This window comes from Benincasa hispida, chromosome 5 (genome assembly GCF_027475165.1).
Source record: "Benincasa hispida cultivar pf3 chromosome 5, pf3_genome.v1.1, whole genome shotgun sequence".
Classification (NCBI taxonomy): Eukaryota; Viridiplantae; Streptophyta; class Magnoliopsida; order Cucurbitales; family Cucurbitaceae; genus Benincasa; species Benincasa hispida.
This window is the reverse complement of record NC_143482.1, coordinates 7878887-7899548: the sequence shown is the minus strand read 5'-3', so window position 1 is coordinate 7899548 and position 20662 is coordinate 7878887. Positions and strand designations below refer to the sequence as shown.

General features: G+C 39.2%; 1 protein-coding gene across 1 annotated transcript in view; it reads left to right on the top strand.

Annotated features, from left to right (window-relative positions):
• BSL1 (BRI1 suppressor 1 (BSU1)-like 1) overlaps positions 1-20424 on the top strand; it is a 28743-nt gene extending 8319 nt beyond the window's left edge. Inside the window, exons 8-21 of the mRNA XM_039031841.2 lie at positions 10947-11048; positions 11159-11240; positions 11334-11504; positions 12305-12494; positions 12609-12801; positions 12885-13049; positions 14308-14546; positions 18079-18163; positions 18253-18351; positions 18426-18625; positions 18694-18769; positions 18971-19106; positions 19724-19863; positions 19956-20424. Coding sequence (XP_038887769.2) covers positions 10947-11048; positions 11159-11240; positions 11334-11504; positions 12305-12494; positions 12609-12801; positions 12885-13049; positions 14308-14546; positions 18079-18163; positions 18253-18351; positions 18426-18625; positions 18694-18769; positions 18971-19106; positions 19724-19863; positions 19956-20039 — 1962 coding nt within the window. The 3' untranslated portion in view covers positions 20040-20424. The remainder of the gene's footprint in view (positions 1-10946; positions 11049-11158; positions 11241-11333; positions 11505-12304; positions 12495-12608; positions 12802-12884; positions 13050-14307; positions 14547-18078; positions 18164-18252; positions 18352-18425; positions 18626-18693; positions 18770-18970; positions 19107-19723; positions 19864-19955) is intronic.
• Positions 20425-20662: the final 238 nt, after the last annotated feature.

Here is a 20662-nt window from a genome sequence, read left to right as displayed (position 1 = left end):
GGACCAAATAGTGTCCGAGCTGGTAGTGAAAGCTTTAAATTCGGGAGACAAATTACTATCTGTCATGTAGCTGTGCATAGAATACTTTGCGCATGAACGAGTACCGTTCCTTAGTGCTATTGGAAGATCGAGAGAGGCATCATGATTTTTCCACCTCTTTTGGTTTCTCAGCATGACTGGTCACCTGTATATCAAGGATTTTAGTAGTATCTTCCACTTCCTTGTCACCAACAGGACTTTTCCCTTTACTGTGATCACTCTTAGCTGTTTCCTCATCTGTCACATATTCAGTATTGCCACCTCCTTCATCCTCATCTTCCTTGCACTTGTCAGTCTCCATACATATATCAACATCATTAGTTTCAAGAATACACGTACCTAAACCAGATGCAGGGTCTGATTCATGGACCGGAGCCGGCTGTTCAATAGGTGGCAACTCTTCCTTTCTACTATTCTTCCTATAGTAGGTTATCCAAAGAATTTGGTGGGTAGGGAGGACAGGACAGGCATTTTCAGAACTAGGAGAAGGAATCAGGGTGGAATCTTGTGTGATTTGGGCCATGGGAGTGGACAAACGCGACACAGCCGAAGACGTGGAGGGGTACATTAGAAATCAGGTGAGTAGTCGGAAAGGATTCTTTGAAAAGGTCCAAGGGATTATGAAAGTCAAGAATACGAGAAGGCATACGGTTGATGAGGCGAGTCGCTGTAAGAATGACATCCACCCACAGGTAGGACGGAAGAGTGGCGGACAACATTAAAGACCGGGCAACCTCCACCAGATGGCGATTTTTACGCTCGGCTACTCCTTTTGTTGGGGAGTATAAGCACACGAGCTCTGGTGGACAATTCCCTTAGATACAAGAAAGTCATGGAAAGTGGTGTTAAAGAACTCTCGTCCATTATCACTCAAAATCCCAATCTTGGCATGGAACTGGGTTTCAACCATGGTATAAAATTGTTTAAAGGTAGAAGACACCTCAGACTTATCAGCAAGTAAGAACACCCAAGTGAGGCGTGTGTGGTCGTCTATGAAGGTGACGAACCAACGTTTACTAGTGGAGGTAGTAGTCGGTGATGGTCCCCAGACATCACTATGAATGAGGGAGAAGGGACTGGACGACTTATAAGGTTGAGAACAAAAAGGAATACGACTTTGTTTGGCATAAATTCACAATTTAGAGACGCTATATTAATATTGCGGAATAAATGTGGAAATAAATATTTCATATACCGAAAGTTTTTATGTCCTAAACGATAATGCCATAACATAAAGTCATTTTCGGAAGTAGAAAACTTTAAAGACATAAAACCAGTTCTATGATCCTCCCTAGAAGAAGCATCGTCAGAAAGGGAGTAGAGCCCCCTATCGTGCCGGAACAGTGCCAATCATCATCCCCGACTTCTGATCCTTAAACACAACATAATCTGGTGAGAAAATAGCCTTACAGTTCAGATCTCTTGTAATTTTACTGACCGATAAAAGATTATATGAGATTTTAGGCACATGAAGTGTATCACATAATACTAAACCATCAAACGGGGAGGTAGTTCCTTTCCCTGCAACCAGGGCAAAAGACCCGTTTGCAATTCTAATACGTTCATTTCCCGCACTCGAACAGTATGAAACAAACAACTCTGAAGAACTAGTGAGATGATCTGTGGCCCCTGAATCTACGATCTAGGTTTTCTTGCCATTAATGCTAATAAGCCAAAAGATGGGAATGTACTTGATTGAGCAATGACACTCACCTTGACAACATTCAAATTGGTCTTACTATCGGCTGAGGACTGATGCAGTGTATTCTCAGTAACTAAATCACTTACAAGAGCACGCTCGAAGTTTGATTTGTCATGTGATTGTTGTCTCTTACTATTTGGGGGCCTGCCGTGCAGCTTCCAACATTGGTCCTTCGTATGCCACGGCTTCTTACAATGCTCACAGACAGGTGTGGGCTTTTTATCACTGTCGGAATTGGACGCCTTTGAAACAAAGGCTGATGCATCAATGGAAGTTGCCACAGGATTGTTCATAGCATGTGATCGATCCTCTTCTAGTCGAACCTCTGAATACACTTTTGACCCAATATGCGACTCCGAATACTATCAAATTGGTCCCTTGTTTGCATTCATGGACCTGTTTGTGTAACGTGTACAACCGGGATGCGTTCTATCGTTTCGAGTACAAGTCCCTGGTTGCCTCTCAGATATCTCTAGCAGTTGCTGCATACAGTAAGGGTGGCCTGAGTCTACGTCTTTTCTCACGTAGGTCTGGATTTGACCCCCTTCGTCCCGCTAGTCTTGAGTGTGAGGGCGAGGCAGGGGCTTCCTTTTGAGCCTGGTGGTAAGGTCTAGTTATTTACACAGCCTTACACCATAAGGCTATACAACCTAGAATTGCTTGATGCAGTGCCTTATGGTTGAACGGGGATCGTCGAAGAAGTGCCTTGACGCGCCGCAACCACTACTTCTCCTCCTTTTATGCAATTATGAACTCCACGGAACTTTATCAATTCCAACGTCGGCCAATTTGGGGTTCCATACTATTGATGAGAACAGACCGTAATAGAGAATCCTCCCCTTTCCAGATTCTTTCTTGAGGATCGCCTGGGATAGGTTTCAGAATTTTTCCTGTCAGATACCCGAATTTGTGCCTTCTAGGGCCATTCTAATCAACTGGGACCATGAGAAATAATTCTCACCATTTAGTTTTTCTCCAACTAGAAATCCTGCAGAATTTCCCATTGAACCAGTTAAGTAAGTTGTATTGGGCAAAATAGAGAACGGGACTCTGAACAAACAGGTTGAACTGGTTGGGGGTTTGCGCCAAGAATTGCATCCAAATTTGAAATCTGCTGGTGTAGAGAGGCCAACCGTTGTCTAACATCGTCTGAGTAATGGACCGAACTACAAGCGGCTGGAAACTGGGCTGCCGCTGTTGACTGAACACGTCGCTGGCTGAGAGATCGCCGACATGTATGAGGATCACGGTTGGTTGTGCTGCTCGAGGTGGCTACCGGACTGCTGCTGGTCGAACACTCCTAGGGCAGAATCAGAAGGGTCCAGATCTCCCTGCCGAATGGGTGGGTTCACCGAATCTGAAGCGGAAACCCTAGGGCACGCCGGCGCGAAACCAGTCGGCGCGAATCGAGAGGGTTGTGAGTTTGTCCGTCGAGGTGCAAACCCAGCCTGTTCGTCGAGCGTTTGCAGGTCAAAGGCGCGATCGGACTTTGAGTCGAAGGCTGCGATTCTGTTTGTCGAGGGGTTGCTGTGGACGTACCTGATCGGAGACAGATCGGTCGATGGCGGCGCGAGGCGGATCTAAGGGGTTGTTGTGAACGTACCCGATTTGAGCCGGATCAGTCGACGGCGCCTGCGAGACGAGGAAGATCGGTTTTGTCTGTGTGTTCTTCGGATCCGTCTGTGTGCGGCGTGAACATCCGGCTGGATTCCGTTAGGTGAGGCAGCTTCCATTGACGGCGGCTCTCTATTGACTGCAACTAGACGGTAGAAATTAATTCCGGTAAGGTAGCTTGAAAACACTCGTTCACAGTTGCTCGAATAGCAGTTTTCTTATAAAAACTTGAAGATCCACCAACTGAAGGCGACTGCGGATGGTTCTTTTCCATAATGGCTAAGGTTTCGTCCCCTTGCTCTGATACCATGATGAAAATAAGAAAGGAGAGAAACCAACACACAGTTTACGTGGAAACCCTAGAACAGGGAGAAAAACCACGATATAGATCTTTTTCTTATTATTTTTAATTGATACACTGAATACAAGAGAACAGGGTGAATAAATAGACAGTAGAGAGCCCTAGGGTGAGAGACAATTACAAAAATACTCCTAGGGTAAAAACCCTATTTTCAACCGTAACTTTATTTAACAATAAATCTGATTCACCTTTGTCTTTAGTTGTGCCGCAATCATCTTTGTTTTTCCCCGACTCCGTTTAGTTCGTCTCTTTTTCTTCTTCTCCTTCATCATAGGACTTTTCTTCTTCGCACGATTGGTTTTCCCCTTCAGTTTCACTCGTGATCTTCAACAATGATTTATTGGATTTTTTCTTGTGCAAATTTGAAGCTTTGTGTGATTTTTGGCCTTTCATGAATTTTTTCCAAAAGACACCCTATTTCATTTATTCCCTTGTGAAATTTCTTGATTCATGTTTTGATCAAAATATTTCCACGTTCTTGAAAATATTTCAAACTCCATATTAGTGTAGGGATGATTCATGGATGTTCTTTGATGTTGGCCATAATAATTTCTTTCACACTCAAAATCATTTTTTGAATCATTTGAGTCCCAATTCTTACGTTGATTTCTTGAAAACTGGTCTAGTTAGATCTTCGAGCCTTTCCCTTGGTAATATTGATTTGTTTTTATTTTTTGATTTGTGTTCAAATCTTCATCGACATCACTTGAATCACTAGAATCAAAATTACGATGTGGGTCCTGATAGGTTCTTTGATAGAATCGAGCATGAGTAACGTTGTGATGTTGAAATTCCTCTTTCAAATATGAGTTAAAATTCCAACGCTGTTTTTGGGAGAAATTTAACTTTCTTGCCTATACCAATGGTTGTATAGTTTCTTGTGGCATCTTCCTTGATCAATAATAGTCGATTCTCGCAAAATCTTGACAAAGTCTTTGGTTTCTTTTTTCTTTTCTTGAATTTAAAGGGTTCCCCCTAATTAGATATTTGGATGTGAATTGATTGGTAACGAGCACACTCGCAAAGCTCCCTTGTGACCAGCTATCGCCAAGAGTTTTCTAGTCTTCCATTGGAGGCAATCAACATTGCTCCAGGTTGCTATTCTGATACTGAATTGAATTAGCCTAAAGGATAAAGGGAGAACTCTCTTTAGAATCAAATCTTGAAACTAATCCTAATCCTAATAAACCAAGGAATCTAATCATCCTAACCAATCAAGGATTTGACCAAGATAACCCAATTTACCGTAATCCTTACCACATCACTGTTCTTTGGTCCTGTGGGGGGAACAAATAACAAGATGTTTCAGGGGTTAGAAAGGGGCTCTTTTGATGTTTGGTCCCTTGTTACATATTATGTTACTCCTTAGGCTTTATTTCAATGACTTTCTGTAACTTTTAATTTTATACTTGGAGATTTCTCTCACTTTATCCTTTAAGCAATGCTAATTTGGTATTAGAGAAAACATCTCGGCCAACATGACTGTCACCAGTGGAAGATTGAGAAATTCTTGGCGACACAGATCGCGAGAGGGAGCTTTGTGAGTTGTGCTCGTTGCCAAACAATGCACACTTAACGGAAGGAACCCTTTAGATTCAAGAAGAGCAAGAAGAAATTTGAAGAATCGTCCAAGAATGGAGTTCTATGATGCTAGAAGAACGTTGAAGACCTGAAATACTCTCTTGGTTATGAAAAAGGACCAAGAAAGGTAAAAGCCCATTCAAGAACACGTCACTTCCTGCTACAGTTATCTTGAACCTAGAAAACTAGTCGGCATATCCTTTGTCAATCTTGAAGCACTGGCAAAAAGTAGAAAAGGAGTGGCTAATGTTCATGGTATCTTGAGAAAATAATTCAGAATTTGGAACATTCTTTTTTTTTGGGATTAGAAACAAATTTCATTGATATATGCAATTTACAAAAGAAGGACAATAAGCCCAAACCAAAAGAGTTACAAAAAACTTCTCCCGTTGGTTTAAAGGGAGGATAGACTATAGGAGCTATAGAAGACGACAAGAATCCGAAAAGGCTAGAATTACAAGTATTGAGAGTAACATTCATGAAATTCAAGATCCCAGTTGAATATGAAACCGTGCAAGCAACGAATGAAACAGAAAATCTAGAAGATTCGAGACTTGAGTGTGGAGTGGACAACAAATATGTTGAGATCCAGGGCTCGAGTGTGAATCGCAAGCAAGAAATAAGATGGGATCATAGCACCTAAAATCTTGATTGTAGTCCTTGGCAAAGCAGAAGAAGTTTGCGATCCTGGGTGGTTGTGTTGTTGCTTGCAAAGAAATTGGAAATACATGAAAGCCAAGATTCCATCAAGAAAAGAACAAGATCTCTAAGATAACCGAAGATGTCCTACATCAGTTTATCAATAAGGTAACTAGTTTGGGAAGATTTAAGGAGCTGCCCCCTCTTAATACAATTCCTCTCACAAAATACTAACAAAAAGCATACCTCTCCAGCTCTTCCTCACAACTTATATGTATCACTAATGTCTGCCCAATTTCACTATATTCTCATGGGCCCTGCCTTTCCAACTACCCACTAACAAATTATCATTCCCCCCTCTCTTTCCTCATGTACCTACACTTATAAACATGTTTTATAGGTGGTCTATCACTACTTGGCTCACTTATAGTTTCCCCTTCCTAATGAGTCAACACCTTTCTAGTTGCACTTGGATCAATAGCTTGGGTGAAATCTTGGGAGGAACAGGCACCACATGAAATGCGTGCCCTATCACCTCCCATTATTGAGAAGCATCAAAAGCGGGATGCACATGAACTCCCTCAGGAAGAGGTGTAATCAGTTGAGTCTGGTTTGGTTTTAGTGTCAAATCGAAGCCCTAATATATAAAGAAAATTAGAAAAGAGAATCGAATTGCTACAAACACATAAAGCTGAGAATTTTGAAAGATGCTTTGAGTCCTATCCTATCAAACCTAAAATTTGAAAAGTAGGACCAGCGAGCAATCCGAAAATATGTTTCTTGAATATGTTGGAGAAAACCCACTCAATGAGAATAAGTCGGAGATCTCAAGAGACCAGCTTCTAAAATCAGGCAAAGATGTCTCTTTTGCTTCAGGAAAAATAGCCCAAGGGCAATTGAATATCTAGCATTTTAATTTAAAATAGCTTGTAACTAGAGGTACTCCAAGAACAAGTGGTTGAGAGGTTGATATTGTGGATAAACAAAGAAATCGAGACTTCTAACTTTCAGAATTATCCCATGGAGCATGCCAAAATTTATTCAGTTACCACTTCCAAGCTCGAAAACTGCTAAAGCACTGCAGCCACACTTTTGAAAAATTAAACCATGATCCTTGTGGGATTCCATGATGGACAAAGTTCGCACTAGGCTGGCGTTGTGGAAAAAGAGTTTATTCTCTAAAGCGGGCCGTCTTACTCTGATTAAGTTCGTCTTGAGTGGCATTCCGGTTTACTTCTTCTCTCTTTAGAGCTCTGAGTGAGGTGTATAAGCATTTGGAGAGAATGATGCATGACTTCCTTTGGGAAAGGATTAATGAAGGAAAAGGTAAAGGGTCACACCTTATTAGATGGGAGATTATCGACAAACCGGTTTCCTTGGGGGGGTTAAAGATTGGGAATCTTAGGATTTGTAACAAAACCTTTTTAGCCAAATGGTTGTGGTGCTTTTCTTTTGAGCTGAATTCTCTATGGCGTAGGATTATTGTTAGTAAACATGGCCTCCATCTTTTCGGGTGGCTAGCTAAAGGGATTAAAGGCACCTACCGAAATCTTTGGAAAGACTTCTCGAAAGAGTTCCCTGCTTTTGTTCTTTGGGTCCGATGTGTGGCGGGGGAAGGGAGAGGGATATCTTTGGGAAGATCACTTGGGTGGGGGAGAGACCTTTTTGTGGGTTATTTCCTTGGTCGTATCATTTATCTTCTCTTAAAAAAATCATTTTGTGACAAATTTTCTCGTGTGGACAGGGAGTTCTTGCTCTTTTTCATTCGGGTTCCATTGTGCTCTTTCCGATAGGGAAACAAAGGATGTGGTTGCTCTTCTTTCTCTTCTTGAGTCAACCTTTTCGCTTTGGGAGGAGAGATGTGAGAGTCTGGAGCCCTAATCCTTTGGAAGAGTCCTTGTACAAGTCTTTCTTTCAATGTTTGGTTAATCCTTCTCCTTTGGGTGAGTCTGTCTTTTTGTTTTTATGGAAGATTAAGGTTCCTAGAAAAGTGAGATTCTTCACTTGGCAGGTCCTCCATGGCCGTATTAGCATGTTGGACAGACTCGTTAGGAAGTTGCCGTCGTTGGTTGGGCCTTTTTGTTGTATTCTTTGTTGGAAGGCGGAGGAAAACTTGGACCATATTCTTTAACATTGTGATTTTGCGAGCGTACTCTAGGACTCTTTTTTCTAGACGTTCGGCATGTTGGGTGCTCGTCATAGGAATGTTAGAGGTATGATCGAGGAGTTCCTCCTCAATCTGCCGTTTAGGGAGAGAGACCGCTTCCTTTGGCTTGCTAGTGCTTTTGCTATTGTGTGGGTGTTGTGAGGAGAGAGGAGTAGCAGAGTGTTTAGGGAGGTTGAGAGGGAAGCGGGAGGAATTTGGTCTCTTGCTCGTTTTCATGTTTCTCTTTGGGCTTCGATTTCAAAGATTTTTTTTATAATTATTCTGGTGGTATGATTTTGTATAGTTGGAGTCCCTTCTTGTAGAAGGAGTCCCTTTTGTGGGCTTGGTTTTTGTATGTCCGTGTATTCTTTCATTTTTTCTCAATGAAAAATCCTCTAGAGACGTCAATATCGGTACATAGGAGGCCCCTTAGATGGGTCACTGAAACTTTCAAATCCTTCCTATTGCTCTATTGAATAAAAATTTCTTTAAAGAAATCAAGGTTGAGGATCAAATAGTATTGGTTGCAAAAATATCAGGCAAGAAAGATTTTTCGGCGGAAATAGTAAAGCTCTACTGAGGAAAAAGCCCGTCTTCTAGTTCCTGCTGGAGAACAAAGGGAAGAATGGATTGCTTTCATAGGCCTCACTACTTTCTACCCCTCAGAAGCAACCAAAGCCATTAATGGAAGTCAACAACCCTCATACAAGGAAGCCTTTCTTAATGAAAGAGCCAAACCACCAGATAAAGAAGGAAAGAAGGAATGGAAAACCACGGGAAAAAGTTCATTTCTTCCCCAAATTACTGACCCCACCAAAAGGAATCTCCCAGCCCCTTGTCTCCTTTTACACGAATAACATAAGAGGCTTTTGGGTCAACTATAATAACCACCTCTTGCTACAGTACATACTATTTTGTAATCCTCAATTAGCTACAGATAACACTATTTCAAAACCCCATTTGCTGCAGTTTTACTATTTGCTACAGTTTTTACTATTTTACATTCATCATTTTTTTAAAATTTTTTATTATAGTGTTTACTATTTCCTCTTCAAACTAAAATAGTTTACACCTCAAACACGTACTATTATAATCCAAACTAAAATAATCTACATCCCAAATTCAAACTATTATAACTTAACTATAATAACCTAGGATTATAATGACCAACTCCTTGCCCCAAACGTCCCATAGTGTTTTCAAGAGGAAGATTTTTCACAATGATTGCTACAGCATTCTTAGAGCCATTCAAGAATTGTCACAGCTTTTGTTCTCTATCTCCCTTCCAACCCAACAATTTATGCACTGTGAAGAGCACAAACAAGAAAAAATATTGGGGTCTTATAAAGGTTGGCAAAAAGTTGGCTACTTTCATCTACTCTATCCACCAGAGAGTCATGAGGAATATTTCAACGACCAAGTTGTTCCATCATTTGGGAGATGGATTAAGGTATGCGGTTTACAGGGACAGATGGGACATGGAAACCTTCAAACTTCACAGGAGAGGCTTGTGAATGTTTGATGAAGTTGTAAAGAAGACCTTCACGAGTAGGGACCTCATGGAAATCAGCATTTGAGTCCGGGGCAACGAATCCGGGTTTCTCGCAATGAACATCATTCTCCTTTTGCCCTCAATTGCTGATAGTTGTCTCTAATGAAGGACAACCCGATCCTCGAGGTCTAGCATGGATACTTTAGTTTGGCTAGCGTGTTCGTAGCCGATACTTGTTAGGCACTTGGACACTCTGACGCTTGTTGGACATGTGTTGGACATTTATTACTGCAACAAATATGTTATACATGCATAGAACACTTGTTGAGTAGATTAAAAAGACACATATATGACAGTAATAATAACTTTTGGGCTCTAAATACATCAAACTAAGTTTTTTAAACATATAAATACGTCAACCCATAAACTTTGGATTTTCTTTTGGTATAAAAATATTCTATATTTTTTAAAATATATATTTTAATAAGTGTGTCCTTGTCATGTCACGTCCTAGATTTTTAAAATATAGCGTGTCGCCGTGTCTGTGTCTCTTATTCGTAATTGTGCTTCTTAGCTCGAGGTTACACACAAAAATAATATTACAATAAAGAATGGGCAACAATCGTACCATGGAGAAACACAATTGCCATTGTGTCTGAAAAGCAATTCTAACATATCCCATCCAGCAGACCTGGGAAACTCGAAACTCTCCCGCAAGCGTCCTTCTTAAGTCGGCATTTGGCTTTGGCCTTGCTTGTTCGGTTTTGGCTCATTCTTTTGATTGCCATGTCTGCTGGTATAACATAGATGTCTTCTCTGGCAATAGCCAATCAAGAAGCCAAAGCAGGAGCCAAGCCAGCACACTGGGCGAGGAATCCCTTACTTGTTCGGCTGGCGGATGCAGTATAGTACGAGAATGTATAAGCCAAGTTCGGTACACCAAGCCGTTATGGTCAATCTTATATAGTGGTACTCATCTCCCCTTTCTTACGGCTGCAGAATGCTGCTTGTAGTCCCAAACCAGGGTAGGACAAAGTGAGGGGAGATGGGGCAGACAGGTAGGGTAGGGAGTGGCGGAGGGGATCATCATGCTAAGAAAGGGAAACTGTGGGATGTGAGGTTGGGTGGATGACAAGAGGAAGGAGAGGAAGCCGATAGTTTCTGGTATGATTGTTATTGACAAAATAAAGGAGAATGTCTTTAAGAATGGATTGGAACAACATGCTGCAGCCCTTGTGCTCAGTCATTTCTTTGATTTCTATAACTGAGAAATATTTTGTTATTTAGTTTTCCCCGCCACCCTCCAAAATGAAAGACATATTTCCTTATTGAGACTTTTCTGCACAATTATGTTGCGTGTTGTTTTTTACAGCCATTGGCAGACGCATATGGGTTGTTGATGCATAGAAATGGTCAGTGGGAGTGGACCCTTGCACCTGGGGTATCTCCTTCACCTAGATATCAACATGCTGCAGTAAGTCCCTGATTAATTCTGGTAACCTGAAAGAAGGGGGGGTGGTGTTAATTTTTGGTGCTTGAACCATGAGGCCATGATCTTTAAAATTTGGCTTCGGTACTATTTAGGTTTTTGTTGGTGCACGACTGCATGTTACAGGAGGTACTCTGAGGGGTGGACGTGCAATAGAAGGTGAAGCATCTATTGCAGGTACTTTTTTTTTGTTGTTAGAGTGATGATCATTAATTTGTGTCCTCATTATACATCTGTTTATGACGTGTTAGTTTTCTTGAAATTTAATAGTATTGGACACTGCCGCTGGAGTCTGGCTGGATAGAAATGGGCTGGTAACTTCATCACGGGCAAACAAGGGTCACGCTGACTACGATTCCTCTTTGGAGCTTATGCGTCGCTGTCGTCATGCAGCTGCGTCTGTTGGTGTCCGAATTTACATTTATGGTGGTCTTAGAGGGGGTAAGAAGATGAAGCTGTTCTACTTTCATGCTGTAACCCTGTTTAACCGTATGCATGCTTGTAACCCTGTATAACCTTATGATGGAGTTTCATATTTGCCTATGAGGAAGCAGCAATGTTGATTTGTTGGTCACACATAGCACTATTGCACCCATAAGTTCTAATTTTCTGTCTACAATTCTATGTTTCAGATTATGGGTTTTTGCAACTCTTGAACTTCTTTTAGCTGGATGTTATGTTTGACCAACATTTGAAGTCATTAATTAACTTTTGGAAAAATATCAGTTTACACCCCTGGGGTTGTATCATTTTAAAATCTGAACTAGTAATTGTATTAATTTAAATCTTGAACTTTCGTAAATGTATCAATTTACACCCTCTATTACATTTTGTTTGGATAAACATTATGTTGAGACTTATAATTTTATCAATTAAACTCCCAAACTTTCATAAGCGAATCAGTTTAGACTCTCAATTAAGATTTCCTTTAAAAATTGTCCATGTATCGATTCTAATCGTCCATTTTATTAATCCGACATTTGAAGAAGTCTACACACATGTTAGAATTGAAAGCATGGACAGTTTTTAAATATAATCTTAATAAAGAATCTAAGTTGATTCACTTATAACATTCCAAAAGTTTATTTGAGACATGTATGAAAGTTAAGGGTTTAAATTGATACAAATTATTAGTTTAGGGTTAAAATTGATGACCCCAAAGTTAGGGGTGTAAATTTAAATTTTCCCTTAATTTTTTGTTCCATGTTCTTGACATTGTCATAAAAAACATTGTTTTGCAGATGTGCTCCTAGATGATTTTTTAGTTGCAGAAAATTCATCTTTTCAGTCTGAAATCAGTTCTCCTATGATAACATCTGAGAGGGCATCTCTTATAACAAGTTCGAAAGTCATCCAATCTAATATAAGTTCATCTACAACATTACCATCTTCAGATGGTGGACTGGAGAATCCTTCAGCTGGTGGCACGAGGTATTATTCTGAAGACCTTTTCTTGCACTTGCCCTTGGGGTATTTATAATGATTCCATTTGTTCCAGCTTTGAGAAAATATTTCATGAAGATTGCAATTATATATCTTTTTCAGCATGGACAAGAGTTCCATGGAGAAATTAAGGGAGGCTTCTGCTGCTGAAGCTGAGGCTGCTAGTGCTGTCTGGCATGCGGTTCAGACTGCTTCTGCTGAAGACACATCTGTTTCAGATGACAACTCACGAGCTACTGAAACAACTTCAGATGCTAGTGACTATGAGGCCGATGTCCGGTTGCATCCAAGAGCTGTGTGTTCTCTTTGGAACCAGTAACATTCTATGACTTTCCATTTTACATTCTTGTTGTGAAGTTGTTTATTTTCTTGCTCCAGGTTGTAGTAGCTAAAGAGGCTATTGGTAACCTTGGTGGGATGGTGAGGCAATTGTCTTTGGATCAATTTGAAAACGAGAGTAGAAGAATGATTCCTTCAAATGACTTGTCATATCCAACCAAGAAGTTCACCAGGCAGAAATCTCCTCAGGGGTTACACAAGAAGGTATCTCAATGCAGCATGATAAAAACTGATTTGTTCCTTTCTTATATAAATATGTATATATTTCAAGAAAACAGATTTCTCATTGAAATTCAGTTAGTACAGAAATGAGAAATTAAGCTCCCGTTAGAAGCACAAATCTGCATAATAAGTAAGAATGATAAATGTGTGCCCTCATGACAATTCAGCATTGGTATTGAGAGAGCAGATGAATTTAATGCAATAAAGTTATATGTTGTGCAATAATCGTCCATATAACTACCAGTGTTGCTTAATCCCCAATTTGTTCCACCTTGAAAAACAATGAAGTTTTTCCACTTTCTACTGTTGTGTCTCCACCAAATTTGGTTATTCTGTCGATTAATTCTTCCTTCCCACCAGAGTCGATATGGAGAGAGTACTAAGCTGCAAGGACAGCAGCATATTGGTTTTAATTGAAAGATAAATCAGATGAACAGAACTGATTAATTTATTCTTGCAGAATTATTATTAAACATATCAAGTCCACTTCTAAATAGCAACATCAGATTCAAGTAGATACGAACTCTTATTAGGCTATGATGTGGTTTTTTTCAATGTTTGAAAGTTAGCTGACAGATCTTGGATGCATTCCTTACTCTTTTGCATTTATACATTACATACAGCTGTGAAAATCCATCAGATATAATTTCTAATATTTACCATTTTTCCAATCCTTCCCATAAAGCAAGGGTATGAAAACAAGATTTCAACGCACTTTTTCCACAAGCACTTGCTAAACGAGAAACTACTCCACTTCTAAAACCAGAAGATGCTAAAACAAACCATCATGGGTTGGCCTGGTGGTAAATAAAAGGCTTGTGTTTGATAAACGGTTAAGAGGTGATGAGTTCAATCCATGATGGCCACCTTCCAAGGATTTATTATCTTACGAGTTTCTTTGACACATAAATATTATAGGGTTAGACATGTTGTCCATTTTTATTTTAAAAAAAGGAAGTTTAGTGGATTAAAATATTAGACAATTCAAGCAACAAGCCAGCTCAAAAAAGAGAAAAACTTATGAATTATTGTCCTATGAAGAGCTCGCAAACAGGTTTCTGCATGGGAAAAAAGAGATTGGATAGGGTATTTTCAATAGTTATAAGGAAGTTGGATAATAGAATAATACTTATTTTTCTTTGCAAACGTGTTTGGGTTCCCTAAATGATCCATTGTTCATATAAACCATTCTTGTTTTCCAATCTGCAGAGGTTGTTATGTTTCTCTGACCCTCTTGCAGGTCATTTCAATTTTACTTAGACCTCGGAATTGGAAAGCCCCTGCTAATCGGAGGTTTTTCCTAGATTCCTATGAAGTGGGTGAGCTTTGTTATGCTGCCGAACAGATCTTTATGCATGAACCGACTGTTCTACAGCTTAAAGCTCCGGTTAAGGTGTTTGGTGATCTTCATGGACAGTTTGGTGATTTGATGAGACTTTTTGATGAGTATGGATTTCCTTCCACAGCTGGAGACATAACGTGAGTATAGCCAATTGAGATTGTATTACAACTCCTTGTTTCCTTATAGCCAATTGAGATTGTATTACAACTCCTTGTTTCCTTACATTGCATCTTACATAATTCTTTTAATTTTGAATCAACTTAAATTCTGGAGTATCTGCTGTATGAGCTTTACGTATGTCTTTCAGTTTTATAGAACTTGTTGTCTAGGATGAGTCTTATTCATTATCTTAATTTTGTTTCTTATCTCAAGTTAATTTTCCAATATGCATATTAAGAATTTTTCATTCCCTTTATGCGACCTTTTGATTCCTTAGGTGTATTAAAACATTCCTTAGGTGTATTAAAACATGCGAAATCTAATTCAACATTGAGATAGTGACGTTTTAAGGGCAATTGAATTTTCATTATGGAAAAAAATGTAAGGAAACTAGGAGATACAATTATAAACCCTACAAAAGAAAAAAGGAGCCAACCTAAAAAAGGGGCTCCAAGTAAAATAAAGGCATAAAGGATAATGGTGTACACCAAATATAAAAAGAACTTCAATTGTCTAACCTTCTCAAAAAGCCAACCTCAGTCCTTTATGTTGGAATGAAGAGGGGCACAAAAAGTTACAAACTAAGTAACTAATTGATGTAGTAGGGTTAGGGTAAATGAAGATATCTTGGTCAAGTCCTTGTTTGATTAGGAGTGAGTTTAGTTTCCTTGATTAATTAGGACTAGGATTAATTTGTTTTTCGATTTTCTATAAATAGAAAAATTGTCTGCTTGTGTTGATATCTTTTGATTCATATTAAAGGATTTGATTTTATTCTTGGAGATTTCTCTCATTTTATCCTTTAGGCTACATCAAAATGTTTCTTGATAACCGCATATGTTTGAGAGATGCCTTTAGCTACAAATTTGGCCTTATATCTCAATGTTACTATATGCATTAGCATTACGTTTAATGGTCAAAACCCATTTACTGCCCATCAATTTCTTGTCCGTTGGTTACTTTACTATTTCCCCAAGTATCATTTTGTTTTAGAGCATTAATCTCCTCCATAATTTCTACCATTTTATTTGGATATTTTAAGGTATTATGTATATACCGTGGAACAAACAACTCATTTATCCTATATGTGAAGGTTTTATGACTGACTCTCTGACAATTTTTTATATGACATGTAGTTTGCATTAGGGTATTTGGTAGAATTTTTAATTGTTGAAAATAGGGTTATTAACCTAGGGGCATTTAGGTAATTGTGTAGACCCCTAGGGTTTCCTTCTGTCTATTTATACAGTGTGTCCCTGTGTATTCAGTGTATCAGATTAACTAATAAGAAAAGATTTCTATGTCGTGGTTTTTCTCTTTGTACTAGGATTTCCACGTAACTGTGTGTTGTCATTTTCTTTTCTTTTTCTTCTATTTTTTAACATGGTATTAGAGATTTCAGTAGTATCCTCCACATCATCATTAGCTAGAATCATTTCATTCTCAGCTATCTTCTCTTCTGCCATTTTTTCAGTATTACTACTTCTTTCACCCTTATCTTGCCTGCATTCATCAGTCTCCATACACACATCAACATTATTAGTTTCATGAATGTACGTACCTGGATCTGATGGCGGGTCTGACTCATGTACTAGAGCCCGCGATTCTGGTTCGACAGGTGACACTGCTTCCTTCCTGAGATTCTTCCTATAGTAAGTTTTCTAAGGAACTTGGTTGGTAGGAAGGACCAGGTCGTCATGCTCAGAACTAGGTTTAGACGAGATATGAATAGGAGCTGACTCTAAGAGAATAGCATAAGATGACCAATTAGTCTCTTCATTCATGTTCTCCCCTTGAAGATAACTAACAGGAAAGAACGGCTGATCCTCGAGGAAGGTGACATCCATGGAGATATAGTATTTACGAGATGACGGGTGATAGCACTTATACCCACGTTGATGAAGTGGATATCCAACAAAGACACACTTCTGAGCACGAGGAGTAAATTTTGTGCGGTTTGGACCATGGGAGTGAACAAAGGCAACGTAACCAAAGACTCGAAGAGGAACATTGGAGATTAATCGAGTGGTTGGGAAGGACTCTTTAAATAGTTTTAATGGAGTGTGAAGGTTAAGAATACGAGAGGGTATCCGATTAATGAGATGGGCGGCGGTAAGAACCGCAACCCCCCACAGGTATGACGGAAGAGCAGATAACACAAGAGATCGGGCTACTTCCACTAGATGACGATTTTTCCGCTCGGCTACTCCATTCTGTTGTAGGGTGTAAGCACACGAGCTCTGGTGGACAATTCCCTTAGAGACAAGAAAATCCTTGAAGGAGGTATCGAAGAATTCTCGCCTATTATCACTCCATAAAATTCCAATCTTTGCATTGAACTGAGTCTTGACAGTTGTATAAAATTGTTAGAAAATGGATGATACCTTAGATTTGTTAGTGAGGAGGAAGACCCAGGTAAGGCAAGTGTAGTCGTCTATAAATGTGACAAACCAACGTTTACCAGTGGAAGTGGTAACAGGTGATGACTATGAGAACATCAAGATCAGACACAATTGACATAAACTTAGGAATATGATCAAGATTAGTAGTAGGATGGAAGAAAGATCACCGGTTCTTCAATTTCATTCCCCGAAGTTTCAAATTGGTTTTGGGAAGGATCAACTATTTGGTCTTGGTTTCTTTGACCAAATTTTCTTCTAGTTTAAAACTTTAGAAACTCAATCAGTGGTCGCTGAAGGTGGTAATCACGTGGAGATGATTGTTGGAGGTGGTTTTCATTGGAGGTAGTCACTGCAAGTGGTCGTTGTCATTGGTGGTTGTTGGAGTTTGGCCTGGGAGGTGGTTGTCAAAGCATGTCACTGATGATGGTTGTTGTCGGAGTTGGGCATTTAGAGGTGGTTGCTGAAGATGGTCGTTGAGTCTTTGACAATGATTGTTGTTGGAGTTGGACATTGGTGGTGGGCAGTGAGTGGTGGGTGGAGTCATTGGAAACATTGGAGGGAGAGAGGGAGAGAGAGAGAGGGAAAGATGCGGTTCCTCGATTAATGTGCAAACTTCAATAGTGAACACGGTTGAAGTTGGTGGAGTTGAGTTATTTAACACCGACTTGTGAAGTTGGTGGGCTAAACATTGAGTTGAGTTAAAAACCTAACACAATTCAACTCAAGTCAATGACCCGAACACCTCTTGAGCATGCAACTCTCTGACCTGTTGGATTCTTTTCATCTTGCATTTAGTTTAAATTTTGGAACTCAAATTGTTGGTGTTGGTCCCGTTATGATTATGGTTTGCATTCAGAAAGTTAGGCTAGTTTCTTATATTAACAACATCAAGAACTAATTCCAGAGATCAATGTGTTCGACGAAGCATTCAAGTACAAATTTTTGTGCTGTTAAAAAATCTGTCAAATATGCCACCTGACCCTAACTGATCTCTTGTAATCGTAGCACTGTATCTATCGTCTTGATTCCCTTTATGAATTAATTATCTAAAGAGCAAACATGAAGTTTTTTATTTTATTTTTATTATTATTCTTTAACAAATTTTCAGGTATATTGATTACTTGTTTTTGGGAGATTATGTTGACCGAGGACAGCACAGCTTGGAGACTATAACTTTACTTCTCGCTCTCAAGGCAAGGTTTTATTTTAAAATTTGTTAATGATCTGTTATGTCACTCAACTACTCTTATAACCGTATATTGGAATGGTTATGGATTTGCAGATTGAATACCCTGATAACGTTCACTTAATACGTGGAAACCATGAGGCCGCGGATATAAATGCATTATTCGGCTTTCGTCTTGAATGCATAGAGAGAATGGTAGTAATAGATATGTATTTACAGCATTAATATTACTTGAAGTTAATTAGAGCCAGTAACGTAGGTGTCTGTAGGGAGAGAGTGATGGAATTTGGGCATGGACACGCTTCAATCAACTATTCAACTACCTTCCTCTTGCTGCGTTGATTGAAAAGAAAATTATCTGCATGCACGGAGGCATAGGGCGATCAATACAGACGGTTGAACAAATAGAGAAGCTCGAAAGACCCATTACAATGGATGCAGGGTCTATTATTTTGATGGATCTGCTCTGGTATATTTAAATTCTTTCAGCTTTTTGTTTATATTTCATTTGGATTGTTAATTGTTGTCTGTTTCCAGGTCTGATCCAACGGAAAATGATAGTGTTGAAGGTCTAAGACCAAATGCTAGAGGGCCCGGTCTTGTCACCTTTGGGGTATGCCAGTTATTAGTTGCTATGTATAGATGTTTGAGTGTGCTTTTCTATATTAACCATCTGTAAACGGAAGAACAAGAGAGAAGAAAGATGCAAACCACATTCTCTCTTATTATTCTTTTATCTGTGTTGAACAATAATTCAAGAGGACATGAGCTTGCTTTTTCTCCTTTCTTTTTAAATTTTTTTCTTCTTGTGCAGCCTGATCGTGTTACAGAATTCTGCAAGAGAAACAAATTACAGCTCATAATAAGAGCCCACGAATGTGTCATGGACGGATTTGAACGGTTTGCTCAGGGACAATTAATCACTTTATTCTCTGCCACTAACTATTGTGGTAAGTAGAATATTAATAGTCGTGTTTGTTTAGTTACTGAATTTATAAGTATCAACTACGACTTTAAATTTTTTATTTTTATATAATAACTCCCTGCTAGTACCAACACCACTCGAATATTGATTATTTGGCACCATGGCATATGATACATGGGAGTAGGTCAGCTGAATAGAATGAATACAGAATAAAATTAAGGCAGGTAAGTCACCAATCCTAAGCAGGCAGCAAATACTAGGTTAGCTTGATTTTTTGGCCACTCATCCACCTTTATCCAGCTAGCCTAATCTTTTGTACAGTTGTACTACATTGTCCCAGAATATAATTTGTCAGTTCAGTGAGCGACCAACATATTATATCAAACATTTGTATAATAATATTAATAACAACCAACCCTATGATTGGGGTCCTCCTGTACCCATGGATATCCATGGATTTTATTTAATCAATGAAATTGTTTCTTATAAAAAAAAAAAAAAAAAAACAACCAACGATGTGTTATCAGAATCAAAATTGAAAGAAATTAATAGATATTGTACATGTAATCATTGAAATACATCCTCCTACCATTAATGCGCCCACATAGCAATGTTACTGGACCTAATGACTCTGATATGTAGGAACCGCAAACAATGCTGGTGCCATATTGGTTATTGGTAGGGGATTGGTCGTGGTCCCAAAGTTGATCCATCCTTTGCCACCTCCCCTCCAGTCACCCGAAACATCTCCGGAGCGTATCATTGAAGATACTTGGATGCAGGTACAACTCTTTGAATTTAAATAACCAAAATATCGTGTACTAGCAAAGCATGAATTTTTGCTGAGCAGTAATCCTTGTTTTGGTTCTTTCAGGAACTTAACATTCAGAGACCTCCAACTCCAACCCGTGGCCGCCCACAACCTGATCTAGATCGTAGCTCACTTGCTTATATATGAATTAACCTTATCGCCTTGGTAATAAGGTTCAGATTCGGTGTGATTCTCCAGTATCCTCAGCGAGCAACATCTGCATTTGAAGACAACAAAATAATTGCACCAGGACTTTCTAGTTTATGGAAGATATATGACGTTGGTGTTGCACAGAGCATAAAACAGTGGTTCTTTTTTTCGACATTGGGGCCACATTTATATTATTGTAATATATGTGTGGGTGTATGTTAGGTTGTAGGATTCACTGCCCAACATAGATTTTACAGGGAGTGTGTTAATGTTTTAGAATAAACTGTTGTGTATGTAATTTAACCTTGGACTGTTTTACAAATGACCCTTGTTCCTGTAGGTCCATTTTAAAATACATTGATAATGCATTCTCTTAAAAGAAGTCTGCACTCTCCAAAACCTTTGTAATAATACCATTTTACTCGATAAGTTCCCCCCGTCCCGAGTCCATTATGTGAGCCAAGGCAAGTCTACAATCGCAAATAGGTAGCAACAATGGTACCCACATTAATTAACATCACACCAAACGGCTAGATAAAACGAAAATTTGGTTTCAACAGATATTACCTTACCATTTCAGTTGTGCAATAGAGAATCTATTATTGTTTTGCGGTATCTCT